Source organism: Ovis aries, chromosome 3, assembly GCF_016772045.2.
Source record: "Ovis aries strain OAR_USU_Benz2616 breed Rambouillet chromosome 3, ARS-UI_Ramb_v3.0, whole genome shotgun sequence".
NCBI classification, from domain to species: domain Eukaryota; kingdom Metazoa; phylum Chordata; class Mammalia; order Artiodactyla; family Bovidae; genus Ovis; species Ovis aries.
In genome coordinates this window covers 135,379,123-135,395,702 of record NC_056056.1, presented here as the reverse complement: position 1 = coordinate 135,395,702, position 16,580 = coordinate 135,379,123, and the positions used below count along the sequence as shown (strand labels likewise).

The 16,580-nt window shown below is 38.7% G+C and overlaps 1 protein-coding gene across 1 annotated transcript; it reads left to right on the top strand.

The window, feature by feature from the left end:
* Window positions 1-956: 956 nt before the first annotated feature.
* On the top strand, window positions 957-16,405 carry HIGD1C (HIG1 hypoxia inducible domain family member 1C). Its single transcript, XM_060414062.1, has 3 exons — window positions 957-1,061; window positions 8,678-8,812; window positions 15,509-16,405. Exons 1-3 carry the CDS (start codon window positions 968-970, stop codon window positions 15,571-15,573), a joined length of 294 nt encoding a protein of 97 aa, XP_060270045.1. The 5' UTR covers window positions 957-967; the 3' UTR covers window positions 15,574-16,405.
* The last annotated feature ends 175 nt before the right edge of the window (window positions 16,406-16,580 follow it).

Here is a 16,580-nt window from a genome sequence, read left to right as displayed (position 1 = left end):
AATGTTTGTGGTCCAGGTCCTGCTACTACTAAGTTTCCAGCTGGGGCTTATGAAACCTTAGCCAATACCAGCTGGCCACTCCCCCTTGCTGGGGCGAGGGTACTGGCTTTCCCATTATCAATGTTAGAAATTGCACCTGAACGTGTGCCGTCCTTGCAAAGCCTGTTCTGATCCACGGCTTCCTGCTAAGCGAACACCAGAAGGCAGGCTGCAGGTGGTGGAGTACGCTAAAGGTATTGTGCTTCTGCCATTTACCAGATTACATTTTCTGATGAAAGCTGATTGATATCAAAGAATGAAGCCATCGTATTTCAGATTTGAGGGTTAAAAATAGAGGGCTGCATGGATAACAAACAGATACTTCCAGATCATGTTGACTGTGATTGTAGTTGCTCTTGCTAGCTTCCTCATTCATCCTATGCAGTCAAGGAAGATTATTTCCATTGACTAGGGTAGCACCTGGTACATGGTAGGTGCTTGGTAAAAATCTCAATGACTTTATAGTACCCTACACATTCTGCAGAACTGGAGTGGTCATTCTCCCAGAAACTGTAAATCTGGAGTTATTTTTGCCTCTGTTGGCTTTGCCATCATTCTTAAAAACTGTATTTTGTAATAGAAACTCTGCTCTTACTCTTTGTGGAAGTTCTGAGATTCCCAGTGATTACAAATGCTGAGGAGTGAAAGGGGGCTGAATAACACTCCTATGATCTATGTTTTCACTCTGTATTCATGGAATCTGATTATTATTTGCCACTTTGTATATTTCTTTTTCCTCCACCCCTAAACAAAATGAAAGGATTCCACAATGCAGAGAGTGAAGGAAAGATAACTTTATTTCAATTGAGCAGACAGTCATGTCAAGCAAATGAAGAACACATAATCAAGAGTATATTGGAAGAGGGAAACAGATTCTTTCTGATCATTCATAGCAACCACATTTATCCCCTAGTTATTAGAGAGAAAAATGTCTTCAGATAACCAGTGGTCAGCAGATGAAGATGAAGGCCAGTTATCCCGACTGATCAGAAAATCTAGAGACTCCCCATTTGTCCCTGTAGGTAAGTACAAGACTTGACTGAATACTGTAAAACTGTAATAACACAATAATACCTCGACCAGTATCTTTGAGTATTGAAATATTTTATATAGTTGAATACTTTCAGATAATTGAAGCTAACCCCTTCTATGCATGTATGAGTTAAACCTTCAGCATGGTTCCTAGTGTATGACAAATACTCAGTAAATGTTATTTACTATTATTATTATGAAGCATCAAATTTTTATTCCATTTAATTCATTTTCATTCACAGTCTGTTTTAAATTACTCATTGCCAAGTACTTCTCTGGTGGTCCAGTGGTTAAGATTCTGCATGTCCACTGCAGGGGGGATGGGTTCAGTCCCTAACTGGGGAACTAAGATCCCACATGCCTCTTGGCACAGCCAATAAATAAATATAAAAAATAAAATTACAGTTTTATATAAATTTTTTTAAAAAAAACTTCCCAACCAGTCTAAATATAATTGATTGAATAGACTGTAACTTTTCTATAATGATTCAGAATCAGTAGCAGCTAATTCAGTTTATTAGACTGAATCTGTTAGGAACTATTGAGATGTATACAGAGACTCTGTATACAGAGTTACGACTGTTTGACTTTGAGATGATGAGAAAGCAATGTGCGTTCAAGTAGAAATCATACTTTGAATGTTGGTCTTTTCCTGGGCTAATGATATGTGATACAATACTCTTATGATGGTGCTGGACAGCAGCAGCTCCCAGTCAGCCTCACCATCATGAAGGTAAACAACCAAAACCCTTACAACCACTCTGTACCCAACATCCTGTTTTTCATTCTCGGTACAATATTCAGTAAATTACATGAGATATTCAACACTGTATTATAAAATAGGCTTTGCATTCAATGATTTTGCCTAACTACAGGCTAATGTAGGTACTCTGAGCACGTTTAAAGTAGGCTAGGCTAAGTTATGATGTTCAATAGGTGAGGTTGTATTAAATGAATTTTTGATGGGTTTATCAAGATGTAATCCCATCATGAGTTAAGGAAGATCTACATATCTCTTTAAGTTCTTGTGTCCAATGTTTATAGATTTTTCTCTTTCTTCCATTACTTCTGGGTACCATCAGAAACTTCTGCTTCTGATAGTCTGTGTTGCAGAAGCTAGATACCCAAGCTCAAAAGAACTGTGAGTCAATTCAGCGTTAAGAAGCTCTGAATGAAAGTCTGGGCCTACCTATATACTTGAGAGCATGAACTTTGGTGTTCATTCTCTGAGGCTTGTTGTTGGCTTCCTGATGTGTTCCAGATGCTAAGATTGATGGTTAAATAAACTCTTGATGCAAGAAGTATCAATAGTATTATAATTGTATCTGGAGTCTTGGCCTCTTTATCCTTTCCCAACACATATTTAATGTGTTTACATTTTAATCAAATACTATATATATGTGGAATTAAAAAAAAATCTAAGCACCAGTATTTTGTTTCAAAAGCTAAGCTTTCTCTTCCTTCTCTTTTGGATACTCTAGGTGCCCTAAGCATTATTAGTGTATACTTCAGCCATCCCTCTTTCCTTGTGTTTAGTCTGGAAACTATCTTTTTTTTAAAGTATTTAAATCATAAATATATACAGGTAACTATACTCAATATAGTGTAATTAACTATAAATGGAAAGGGATATGAATAAGAAAATATATATGTAAAACAGAATCACTTTGTTGTACAGCAGAAATTAACACAAGGCTGTAAATCAATTATACTTCAATAAAATTTAAACATATATGTATATAAATCAGACAAACATAAGTTTGTGATTAATTCCACAAAAGCTTCTAAATAGGTATAAGTCAAATGTTTCCATTAAATGTCACTACAAATCTAACAACTTTATGTGTCATTATTCATATATCAAAAAGAATCAAAATTTTACTTTAAAGTAGTATTCTGTGTTTAAAAGTTTCACTTCATTTGATTAAGGCTTGTAATAGCACAAGAAATGGAGGCAAATAATTTTATAGTGATTTATTCATCATCTTGATCATTTTTAACTATAAAAAAAAATTCAAGAACTCAGTGTCACTTGAACAGATCACTATAATGAACAGATTAATCACTGTGTCTGTTATAAATTAAATTGTTTTTCCAGAGACATTTAGGGTGATTAAAGTAGAAAGATAAAAGTGTCTCCAGCTAAACTCAATTATATACAAACTACAGAGATTCTGTATGGAAAACAGTAAAGGCTCTGACTTTAATCTTAAAAGAAGCAAAACAAATTTCAGTAAGAACAGAGTCTTGATAAGGGAAGAGAGCCAAGTTTTGCTAGAAAACTAAATGATAAAATTTGTATATATATTATTAGTTTGTTTTACTTGTTTTATTAAGAATATCTATTAAGTATTTTCTGCCGCAGGATGGAGTATTCTATGCAGATAATTTATAGAACATTTTAATCTTATCTTGACTTCTGTCATTATAATTGATTTATATTGTTTAAAATCTTATGGTCACTGCTAAGGTCTAAATAATGATACTTTAAATACATTACATTACGTGTATTTAAACTGTGTGTCAATAGATTATTTGTTTTTGCTTCTTTTACTTAACATGTCATAGTAGTATATTATACTATAATGTAAGTATAATTATATCTACAATTTTTTTTTACAGCTCTGATAGTTTTTCCTCTGTTTGGGCCATTTGGGTTGTTTTGTTTTTCCTCATACATAGTGTAGCCATAAACATCTTTGTGTCAACTTCTTGACTTTTCTTTTGCTTACTTCCTTGGAGTATTTTCCCCAAAGTAGAATTTTCAGGGCATGAAGCATGTCCAGTTTATTTTATTTTATTTTATTTTTAATTGGAGGGTAATTACTTTACAATATTGTGTTGGTTTCTGTCATATATCAACATGAATCAGTCATAGGTATACATATGTCCCTTCCCTCTTAAACTTCTCACATGTTCAGTTTAATATCAATTATTATATGTTTTCAGATTTCTTCCCAGAATGATTTGGCTAAATCTTTACAGAGCTTTCAGCATTGCACCTGTTTCTCAGTGTGCCTCCCATCATTGTTTTACTGTAATTTGTTTTTTGCTATTTTTGTTTGTCATTTTTATTTCAATTTCACTTATTGCTAATTAGCATACAAAATTTTCATATAAATGTGATTATTTACTCTGATTCTTAGAATAAATATATCCTCACCCACCCATAGAGACAAACACATGCCAACATAGTCAAAACTTGCTATTCTACTTAAGAAGCAACTGCATTTTCATATACTAACAACAAACACATGGAAGCCAAAATTAAAGACATGAGACCATTTACAGTCACTCTAAAGAAAATGAAATGATTAGGGTTTTCCTGGTGGCTCAGACAGTGAAGAATCTGTCTGTAGTGCAGGAGACATGGGTTCAATCCCTGAGTCAGGAAGATTCCCTAGAGAAGGGAATAGCTACCCACTTCAGTACTCTTGCCTGGAGAATTCCATGGACAGGGGACAGGGGAGCCTGGCAGGCTACAGTCCATGGTGTTGCAAAGAGTCAGACATGACTGAGTGACTTCCACTTTCAAGCTTCGGAAAACATGTATAGAATCTGTATGGTGAAAAATATAAAATGCTAATAAAAGAAATCAAAGAAGACCTAAATGAATATAGAGACTGTTGTGCTCGTGGATTGTATGACTCAATAAAGATGTCAGTTTTCCCCAAACGCATCTATGGGTTTAGTGTAATTCCTATCAAAATACCAGCAATGTTTTTTTCTTTTTTTTTGTAGATATAAACAAGCTTATTCTAAAATTCATATAAAGGCAAAAGTTCTAGAATGGCTAAAACAACCTTTTTAAAATTTATTTATTTTTTATTGAAGGATAATTGCTTTGCTGTATGGCTCAGGAAATTCAAACAGGGGCTCTGTATTAACCTAGAGGGGTGGGATGGGGAGGGAGATGGGAGGGAGCTTCAGGAGGGGATACATGTATACCTACGGCTGATTCATGTTGAGATTTGACATAAAGCAGCCTTTTTTGAGAAAAAGTATTAACTGGGAGGAATCATCCTGACCTGATATTAAGGGTTACTATACAGAGTAGTCAAGACAATGTGGTGCTGATCAAGGTAGATGCATAAATCAGTAGAAGAGAGATCCCCCGATACAGAGCCACACTTTCACCATGCAGAAGTTTCCTTTATTCTGTCATCAAAATACAGCGTTTTTGTCCTCACTTTAAGTCTGCTGCTGCTGCGGCTAAGTCACCTCAGTCATGTCCGACTCTGTGTGACCCCAGAGATGGCAGCCCACCAGGCTCCGCCATCCCTGGGATTCTCCAGGCAAGAACACTGGAGTGGGTTGCCATTTCCTTCTCCAATGCATGAAAGTGAAAAGTGAAAGTGAAGTCGCTCAGTCGTGTCCGACCCTCAGCGACCCCATGGGTTGCAGCCTTCCAGGCTCCTCCATCCATGGGATTTTCTAGGCAAGAGTACTGGAGTGGGGTGCCATTGCCTTCTCCGCACTTTAAGTCTACCTTACTCCTTTTTTAGATGTCATAAATATTCTGTTCTATTTTCTTCTAGATTTTCTTAATAAATTTGTTTTATTTTCATACTTAACTCTAACCCTTCCAGAGTTTTTTTGTAGGGTCTGGTGTGAGATGTAAATTCAAGCTAGTTCAGATAATTATCCCCTTATTTGTTATATGGTTATTTTGATTTGTCATAGATTAACTTCTCACACTGTTTCAAATCACTTACTAGAATTTTCCCTATTCAACTGATTGCTATTCAGTTTTCTGTTTTAGAGTTAACTGCATAGAATCTTGGTTGTCACAGCAGTATATTCATTTCTTGACATATGTAAGGAATACAAAAATATTTGTATGGGCTTCTGGAATTTTTTAGAATCACAGTTCTTCCCAGAGTCACGGGCTTCTCATGCAAATATTCACACCTTTTTACCTCTTATTAAAACTCAACATGTCATTTTCACTTAAGATATTAAAGTTTCTTTCACTTCACTAGATTTCAGTTCAGTTCAGTTCAGTTGCTCCATCGTGTCCGACTCTTTGCGACCCCATGAATCGCAGCACGCCAGGCCTCCCTGTCCATCACCAACTCCCGGAGTTCACTCAGACCCACCTCCATCAAGTCAGTGATGCTATCCAGCCATCCCATCCTCTGTCGTCCCCTTCTCCTCCGGCCCCCAATCCCTCCCATCATCAGAGTCTTTTCCAATGAGTCAACTCTTTGCATGAGGTGGCCAAAGTACTGGAGTTTCAGCTTCAGCATCATTCTCTCCAAAGATATTCCAGGGCTGATCTCCTTCAGAATGGACTGGTTGGATCTCCTTGCAGTCCAAGGGACTCTCAAGAGTCTTCTCCAACACCACAGTTCAAAAGCATCAATTTCTTTGGCACTCAGCTTTCTTCACAGTCCAACTTTCACATCCAACATGACCACTGGAAAAGCCATAGCCTTGACTAGACGGACATTTGTTGGCAAAAAAAAAAAAAGGTCTCTGCTTTTGAATATGCTATCTAGGTTGGTCATAACTTTTCTTTTTTTTTTTTTCATAACTTTTCTTCCAAGGAGTAAGCGTCTTTTAATTTCATGGCTGCAGTCACCATCTGCAGTGATTTCGGAGCCCCCCAAAATAAAGTCTGACCCTGTTTCCACTGTTTCCCATCTACTTCCCATGAAGTGATGGGACCGGATGCCATGATCTTCATTTTCTGAATGTTGAGCTTTAAGCCAACTTTTTCACTCCCCTCTTTCACTTTCATCAAGAGGCTTTTTAGTTCCTCTTCACTTTCTGCCATAAGGGTGGTATCATCTGCATATCTGAGGTTATTGATATTTCTCCCGGCAATCTTGATTCCAGCTTGTGCTTCTTTCAGCCCAGTGTTTCTCATGATGTACTCTGCACAGAAGTTAAATAAGCAGGGTGACACTATACAGCCTTGACGTACTCCTTTTCCTATTTGGAACCAGTCTGTTGTTCCATGTCCAGTTCTAACTGTTGCTTCCTGACCTGCATATAGGTTCCTCAAGAGGCAGGTTAGGTGGTCTGGTATTCCCATCTCTTTCAGAATTTTCCACAGTTTATTGTGATCCACACAGTCAAAGGCTTTGGCATAGTCAATAAAGCAGAAATCGATGTTTTTCTGGAACTCTCTTGCTTTTTCCATGATCCAGCAGATGTTGGCAGTTTGATCTCTGGTTCCTCTGCCTTTTCTAAAACCAGCTTGAACATCTGGAAGTTCACGGTTCACGTATTGCTGAAGCCTGGCTTGGAGAATTTTGAGCATTACTTTACTAGCGTGTGAGATGAGTGCAATTGTGCAGTAGTTTGAGCATTCTTTGGCATTGCCTTTCTTTGGGACTGGAATGAAAACTGACCTTTTCCAGTCCTGTGGCCACTGCTGAGTTTTCCAAATTCGCTGGCATAGTGAGTGCAGCACTTTCATAGCATCATCTTTCAGGATCTGAAATAGCTCAACTGGAATTCCATCACCTCCACTAGCTTTGTTTGTAGTGATGCTTTCTACGGCCCACTTGACTTCACATTCCAGGATGTCTGGCTCTAGGTGAGTGATCACACCATCATGATTATCTTGGTCATGAAGATCTTTTTTGTATAGTTCTTCTGTGTATTCTTGCCATCTCTTCTTAATATCTTCTGCTTCTGTTAGGTCTATACCATTTCTGTCCTTTGTCGAGCCCATCTTTGCTTGAAATGTTCCCTTGGTATCTCTAATTTTCTTGAAGAGATCTCTAGTCTCGAGATCTCTAGATCTGGAGAAAAGTAGTCAATCTAATCACACTAGGACCACAGCCTTGTCTAACTCAGTGAAACTAAGCCATGCCCTCTGGGGCCACCCAAGACGTGTGGGCATGGTGGAGAGGTCTGACAGAATGTGGTCCACTGGAGAAGGCAATGGCAAACCACTTCCATATTCTTGCCTTGAGAACCCCATGAACAGTATGAAAAGGCAAAATAATAGGATACTGAAAGAGGACATTGTACAGGAGACAGGGATCAAGACCATCCCCATGGAAAAGAAATGCAAAAAAGCAAAATGGCTGTCTGAGGAGGCCTTACAAATAGCTGTGAAAAGAAGAGAAGCGAAAAGCAAAGGAGAAAAGGAAAGATACAAGCATCTGAATGCAGAGTTCCAAAGAATAGCATGAAGAGATAAGAAAGCCTTCTTCAGCGATCAGTGCAAAGAAATAGAGGAAAACAACAGATTGGGAAAGACTAGAGATCTCTTCACTAGATTTACTCCTTATTTAATATTAATAAAAAGTAGAGAGGAATAAAGCCAAACACCCAAAAGCTATGAATGCTGAGATTTTGGTTGGTTCAGTCACTGGTTAAACAGCTTGCCCCAAATAAAAGTCTTACTGCTTACAAATTTGAAACCATGCCTAGGAAAACTACTAGACAAGTTTCTATACTATATAATTCAATTTTTTCTGAAAGAGTCAAAACTGCAAATACTGAATCCATTAATGAAGTATTTTTTGGTGATTTGCCTGCTTATCTTCCACGTACTGATCCCTTGGGCAGCCCTTTATTCAAATCTCTAAGTTCTTGAGAAATTTTAGCCTGCTATTTATATAATCTCTACTTTTTTAATTTACAGGGATAGCAGGCTTTGTGACCGTGGTGTCCTATGGTCTTTACAAGTTGAAATACAGAAGAGATCAGAAAATGTCCATTCATCTTATTCACATGAGAGTTGCTGCCCAAGGATTTGTTGTAGGAGCTGTGACTCTAGGTAACCAACTTAATTTGTATATGATTCAACCATCTTTGAGAGTATTTTCATTATTCATTCATTCAGATTAGAGTGTATTTTTGTTTATTCATTCATTCATATTCATTCATGAATATTGGATCAAGATGATTAATGGAGGAGGACTGGAAAGAAAGGCAGCGATCTTCACTTGGTTGAGGTTGCTGCCCAGTTATAGGCTTAATGTCTTGGTATTTTAAGCACAGAAAAAAAAACCCTCAGTAGGCAAAGGTACAAAATTCCAGTTATAAAATACATAAGTCATGGAGATATAATGTATAGCATGGTGACTATAGTTAATAATGCTGTATTGCATATTTGAAGGTTGCTAAGAGAGTAGATCTTGAAAATTCTCAACAAAAGAAAAAATTCTGTAACTATGCTGCTGCTGCTGCTAGGTCGCTTCAGTCATGTCTGTAACTATATCTGGTGATACATGTTAACTAGGCTTATTGTGATGATCATTTCACAATACATACAAATACAGAATCATTATGTTGTACACCATAATGTAGTATGTGAAATGTACTTCAATTTTTAAAAGGAAAAACCCAGTAGAGAACTAGGTTATAGTTTGTATTATCCTCTGTAATAAAAGGAGCAGTGAATAGTTTATACCCTTTGTAACTCAGCTATTCAGCTTGAGCAATAGGCAATTTTTTTTATTAGTCTGTAAACTGACATTTACACAGTTAAATCCAAAGAATGGTGTAAACTTATCTGGTTTATTCAGGCTATATCAACAGCTAAATCAGATAGTTCAGATAGGCAAAGAATTTACTTTGGGACCTAAATTATCTAAGGTTTTTTTGTCTACAGTAATAAGAACAAGTCACAGTGTTCTTAGCTCCCCTTCATACTGTGCAAAGTAGATTCAGCCTGAATAGGTCTAGGATTATGAGATGATGAATGTGGGACTTGCATAGAGGGAGTTATATGGTAATTATCTTCTTACTATGAGCTGTGATATGTGATACTTGAACAAAATACAACAGGAAACATTACTACATAGTAATGTGTTCTCGTTTTCATCATTCAGCAAACACTGAGCGTGTGCTATGTGCAAGGCACTTAGTGGTCTAGAGATATAAGAAGTAACTCCCTGCCCTCCAACAGTTTAGTCTCCTGAGGGAGAGAGACCAAGGGCAGGAGAAGACAATATAAAGTCAATTGTACTACAACAAAATAACCCAGGTTGCTATGGAAGCACAAGCACAAATGAGGGGCATTTAGAGCTGAGAATCCAGGGGAGGCTTCTCTAAGGATGCAAACCATGTGGTGAGCCAGGAATGTAGAGGAAAATAACTAAGCAGAGAAGGAAGCTGGGGCTCTAGGCAGAGGAAAAAGTCACAAAAGCATGGCATGTTAGTGGAACTCGTGTTTGTTGAGACTGTAGAACTACTAGTAGTGACATAAAGAGATCTGTTGTAGGTATTTGGATTTATGTAATTGTAAGGCTCTTGCTTATGTATCAGGAACTGGGACCTGAAGTGGTCAGAGCAAGCAGTTATTAAGAAATGGTAGATGAAAAATGAGAAAAGCAAGGAAAATCTAGAACCTACAAGGATGACCTAGAACACACAGAATATTCTGGAATCCTTGTGGATTTCTCACTGTTTCTAAGCCTTCAAAGTAGATGCTGGGAGTGACATAGAAAACGTTGATGCTCCTCATCCTGGAACTAAACACAGACCTGGCCAAGGAGTCAGAGAAAGTGAAAGAGGACAGTCAGCAGGGGCCATAGTCGCCACACTCCTGATTGCTGCCCCATGCCAACGAAGCAGTCCAGCAGATAAGCAAAAACGTGCTGCAGCAGTGCCTTGTCGGGTTAAAAGAACTTGGCTGTTGCTTTACTTCTGCCTTCTAGGCTCATGCTAATTATCTCCTGAGCAGTTTTTCCGGGGATGAAAGTGTCGACTTAAAAAAATGCACAATGTGACTGTTGCGAGTTGAGGTTTATTTGGGGCAAAATGAAGACTTCAGCCTGAGAGGCAGCACCTCAGATAGCTCTGAGAAACTACTCCAAAGAGGCTGGGGTGGGGTGGAGTGGGGGTAACATCATTCTGTATGTGATTTTGGTGAAGGGGGAATACGTGGAGTCAAGCACATATTTTTCCAGGTTTCTGCTAGTCTTGTAAAGCTTTCTGGTAGTCACAAAGAATAGTCATCACTATGAAGGATTTTAGTGCTTTTCTGGATAGGAGATATAAGAATTGGGCTCATAAAGTCAGCTACTGAAAATATCTATCTGAAGACCTGCCTTCCCAGTTTTTCCCTGAGCTCAGAGTGCCTCATTTCTGCTTTCTACCCTAAACTCCTTTTGGGGGGTGTTGAAAATCAAGAGCTGCAGCAGCAGCACATGATTTAATACTTACAGAGGTAGATGGCAAGTGCCAATTTGTAGTTGACAAAAGGAAAGGAATTCTGGAAAACCTAGTTGCATTTTAGCTAAGTTGACACAATACAAATCCATCACCTTCTACTGGCATCCATATATACATCTCTTAACACACTTACCTTCAAATAAAGATGAATGGCAAAACCAAACATGCCTTGTGTAACCGAAAACATGCTCTCTCCCCAAGAGGATTCAACGTGCCTTTGGGTGGTGTTGATTCATTTTCGAGCTGAGTCATGTTCCCTTTTGATATCCTGTGACTTAAATACTGAGATATAAGGTTAACTACTATTAACACTTTTTATATTAGATGGTAGGTAAATGAAAGTGGCAAACAGTAAAAAAAAAAAGAAAGAAAGAAAGAAAGAAAGAAACTGGTGAATATAACAAGTGTATTCATATAAAAATAAGGAATAAATATTCATAACCATCCAGTCTTTGTTTCTGCAACTGGTAGGTAAGCATGGCTCATATTATAACCACATTTTTCCGCTAGGCATTTTTCCATCCTTTGCCCTCCAAAAGCACCTTGGCTATTCATAGTTACTTGACTGGGGTGTTAACCCAAACCTTCATTCTTAAACGATGTGGGTCATTAATCATCCTTCCTGTATTGGATGTAATTTTCCACCTTCTTCAATTACATGACATGGGAATACCAAGAAATGCCCCAGAAGGTATACATTCCAGACACCCTTCTCCCTAGCCTAACACTATCGTAGCAATTTCCCCTGGATAGATCGGATCAGTGTAATGGACTGATGTGCTATCCTGTGGAACAGAGATGATCAAGGTCCTACAGACTAGATTGTGGCATAGGGCTAAAAAGTTCACACAGTCCTGAGGCTCAACTCTGAAAGTATACCACTGGCCCAGCCAAATGAAAGCAAACTGCTTCTGACAGTCTTTTTATACTAAAAGGTGTACAGAAAAAAGCAATCCATCAGATTAAAAGCTGCAAATCAGATAGCAAAAATTATGTTGATTTGCTATAGCACTGAAACCACACCTATACGGTGGCTGCAATTAGACTGATCAACTGATTAAGTTTTTATAAATCCATTATCATTCTGTAAGATCTCTCTGCCTTCTGGCAAAAGAGGCAAAATGAATAGAGATGTGGTAGAAATCACCACCCTGGCATCTTTAAAGTCGTTGCTGATGACACCAAGCTGTACCATCACCCTGGGAATGCAGTATTACGTTGATAATAGATGCGTATAGAATGGTTTACATTAGCTTTCCCTACCATAAGAGCCCCTACTCCACAGGTCAGAAGAATCACTGCTCCGCCATGAAGTATACTAAGGAAGTTCTGGTATTTCAGCTTCATTTAGTGGAGACTACTTTTTGGTTCAAGTTTCAGTCTTTCTCAGACAGATATAGAGGACTGTTTCTCCTGGCAAAGGAGTGTCAATAAGATATCAGGGCTCAAGGACCCACTTTCACTGAAATCTGACCATATGTCCCCATTTCAATTTTCAGAAGCAATGCCCTAAACTTGAATATAAGAGGTGTTGTGAGGTTGGGAATTCATTTTGTGTTGTGATTAATCACTCACAAGATTAGACTCTGTGGATATTTTTCAAAAGTAGCAATGTCATGGCCACAGGAATTGAGTTTCTTTTTGGAAAGTCATAAAGCTTTCAGTTCCCTCATGCAAACCTGAGCTAGGAATTAAAAGCTATGAGCCCAGGGACTTCCCTGGAGGTCCAGTGGCTAAGGCTCCAAGCTCCCAATGCAGGGACTTGGGTTTGATCCCTGATCAGGGAACTAGATCCCACATGCTGCAACTGAGACCTTGTGTATCTAAATAATAAAAATAAATTGCATCTTAAAAAAAAAAAAAAGCCATGAGCCCATTGTATAGTTTTCCCAAGTTTTCCAGTACACGTAGAAGTAACCAACTATATTATACTTCTTATTTCCAACAAATGTTCCATGGCAGTATATACTTGATCACCTAAAACCTTACTTTTATAGGCACCTGGTTAAGGGTATCTGCAAGGTGATAATTTTTAAAATGTTTTACTAATGTATGCCATGGACTACCAGCATACTCTTAGCCACTGGAAGTGGGGAGAAAGGCCATTAATACCTTTAAATCTAATCAGATTAGAGAACCAACTCCAAATAACCCAGAACTAATTCACAGAACCAATCCTCTGGGTTGTGTTATGTTATGTTAGGGTTATGTTCCTCTGGGAGCTTCTAATACCAAATTCTGTATCATTCTGTTCAATCAGATAAGCAGAACTGCTAGCTGTTTTTGTTGTTTGGTCACTAAGTCATGTCCAACTCTTTCATAACCTCATGGACTATAGCCAGGCTCCTCTCTCCACGGAATTTCCCAGGCAAGAATACTGGAGTGGGTTGCCATTTCCTTCTAAAACTACTAGTAGTGATACAGAAAAAGGGGTTTATTATAGAGATATGACTTTAAGCAATTTGGGTACCTGGTTAAACAGTCCATGTTAGGTTGTTGGTTATATTTCTAATCCTGACATCTGAGCAAGGCAGCGGTTGGGAAGGAAAAAGAAACTAGAATCTGCAAGGATGAACTGGAACCCACAAAGACAAGTGGAAACTTGAGTCAGAATCTTGTTGACTCCGACCTAGACGGCATGACCCTTAAGAAAAGCTGGCACCTTCTATTATCCACATCTGGCCCAGGAGCCGGAAGAACTAATAGAGGAGATTCACTAGGAGCTGAAAGACCTGTGGGCCTGACTGCTGCCCAACAGTAGCAAAGAGAGCCAGCAGATAAACAACACCACACACAAACTATAATAGCACCTGGTCCTCTATACCAAGCCTAACCAGTGCAAAAAGCATTTGGCAGGTGCTGCTTCACTTTTCACCTTCAGATCGCAAGTGAAATGTGTCTCATGGACAAGCTAACTCAGAACTATGCAGAGAAGGAGGCTTTCCTGGCAGCTCAGTTGGTAAAGAACCTGCCTGCAGTGCAGGAGACACGAGTTCGATGCCTGGGTCGGGGAAGATCCCCTGGGGAAGGAAATGGCAAACCACTCGAGTGTTCTTGCCTAGAAAACCCCATGGACAGAGGATCCTGACGGGCTACAGTCCATGGGATCGCAAGAGTCGGACACGACTTAGCGACTAAACTACCACCACCACCATGCAGAGAAGGGAATCCTGGAAAACGTAGTAACAGCTGAGCTAAATTGACATAAAACAGATCCCCTTGTTTGTCATGGTTGATTTTCATGGTTGCTAGTTGAGGAGTAACAAGATGAAGTAAATCAGTGAAGGGTTTAAACAGGGGAGTAACACAGTCAGGGTAACAGTTTGGAAAGATGCCTGTGGGGGGACTTCCCTGGTAGTCCAGTGATTAAGACTCCACACTCCCAGTTCAGGGGGCATGGGTTCTGTCCCTGGTGGAGGAATTAAGATCCTGCGCGCCTTACTGGGCTTCCCGGGAGGTGCTAGTGGTAAAGGACCTGCCTGCCAATGCAGGAGATGTGTGTTTGACCCCTGGGTCAGGAAGATCCCCTGGAGGAGGGCATGGCAACCCACGCCAGTATTCTTGCCTGGAGAATCCCATGGACAGAGGAGCCCAGCGAGCTACAGTCCATAAGGTCGTAAAGAGTCAGACACAACCGAGATGATTTTGCACCCAAGCATACATGCCACACTGTGCAACCAAAGCCAAAAACAAAACGAAAAAGATTTATCAGTATATTGACTGACTCTAGTACATTTATTTTGTTTATAAGTGCACATTTTGAGGGGCATGCTCAACATATTTGCTTATATACAAGTTTTGGAGACCATCTACATATGGGATGTAGAAATGTCACATTTAATATAGTCTATATGTGGGTCTCACTCTCAGAAGAGAGATCTACTTGCTTCCAAGTGAAACAAGTGTGAATGAGGTGAGAAAAGCATTGGGATCAGAACTCCAGGAAACACATACATTTAAGAGGTAGCGTGCACGTGTGCTCATTAGTGTCCAACTCTTTGTGACCCCACAGACTGTATAGCCCAGCACGCTTCTCTGTCCATGGGATTTTCCGGGCGAGAATACTGGGTTGGCTCAAGTGTGTTGCTGTTTCCTACTCTAGGGATCTTCCCAACTCAGGGATTGAAGTTGAGTTTTGTTTTATTTTTTCCTGGAGCCACTTGTATGAACAAAAATTAATAAGATAGAGGGTGTTTGTTTTTAATTGTAGGTTAGTTTTAGAAAAAATACAAGTGAAGAAATGCAGTGTTTGTTTCCCATGAATACTCTATTGATATACGTATTTTGTTTCTAGGTGTTCTCTACTCTATGTACAAGGATTACATTAGACCTCGATTCTTCAATAGGTACAAAAAATGAAGTTACACACAAGAAAAATAAGAAGCCTTCTGAAAAGTACTTACGAAGAATGAATTTTCAATATGTAACAAATTATACTGCAGAAGCTTCAGCCAGAATTCTCATAGCCTTCAACTGTTTAAGATGTTGATGCCCAAATCAACAATCGTAAATAGTCAACTAAAAAATGTATTTGTTGATGTCTTTTAGAACCTAGGACATGATTTTCTGACTTTAAAAATTTTTATTTTCTAGTTAGTGGCAGAAAATAATCTATATTATGCCAAATCAATCCGAAAATTAGGAGTTATATAATGGCTATAGAAAACTTTTCTCCATATTAAATGTGATGCTGTATTCATCGCTTAATTCTCTCTAGACAGGGCAAGGTAATTAAGGCTTTCACAAAGTCCTTTTTAGAATGGGCAAAAATTACATCAGAGGCAAATGAATGGCCATGTTGTTATTTAAATTTGGTTCTGCCCTGAGGGCCCCTGTGGAGCAGCAGGGCTGTGCACTGCAAGGAGGGTGCGCAGTGAAATTTTTAAAAAAAATTTTTGAAAAAAAAAAAAAAATTTTGGTTTACCACTCTACACCTCACTCTCATATAGAAACTTGACTTATTTACCACAAACATAAATGTCTAACATTAAATATTTGTGTATTCATCTTTATACTTCTTGAAAGTATTTCTAAGAATACAAAGGTAAATTGCTAAAACAATCCCTTTCCCCTTCAAATGGCAGTATTGTGGGAGTGGAAAGATTTAGTCCCTTTGTGCTACTGCTAATCTGGCATGACACTGCAGAAAACACAAGAAACAAAGACGATAATAAATGTGAAGTGTACCTGAGGCCTCAAGCTCCTCTGTAAGCCTAGGGTTCTAGAAACTAGTTCCATCTTGTTGAAGTCCTAACTGCTATGCCTCCGATTTATTCTGACTCCAGGCATGGGAAAGAAAACCAAAGATGGGGAAAAAAAGTACCCACTGAGATAAAAACAAGAATGCACGGTGAAAAATCAAAAAG

Bases quoted from the DNA above. Each gene is read 5' to 3' on its own strand.
- HIGD1C (XM_060414062.1), top strand. From the start codon at position 968: ATGTCTTCAGATAACCAGTGGTCAGCAGATGAAGATGAAGGCCAGTTA. The intron at 1,062-8,677 runs GTAAGTACAAGA...TTTAATTTACAG, and splicing joins CTCCCCATTTGTCCCTGTAG to GGATAGCAGGCTTTGTGACC. The intron at 8,813-15,508 runs GTAACCAACTTA...TTTTGTTTCTAG, and splicing joins TGTAGGAGCTGTGACTCTAG to GTGTTCTCTACTCTATGTAC.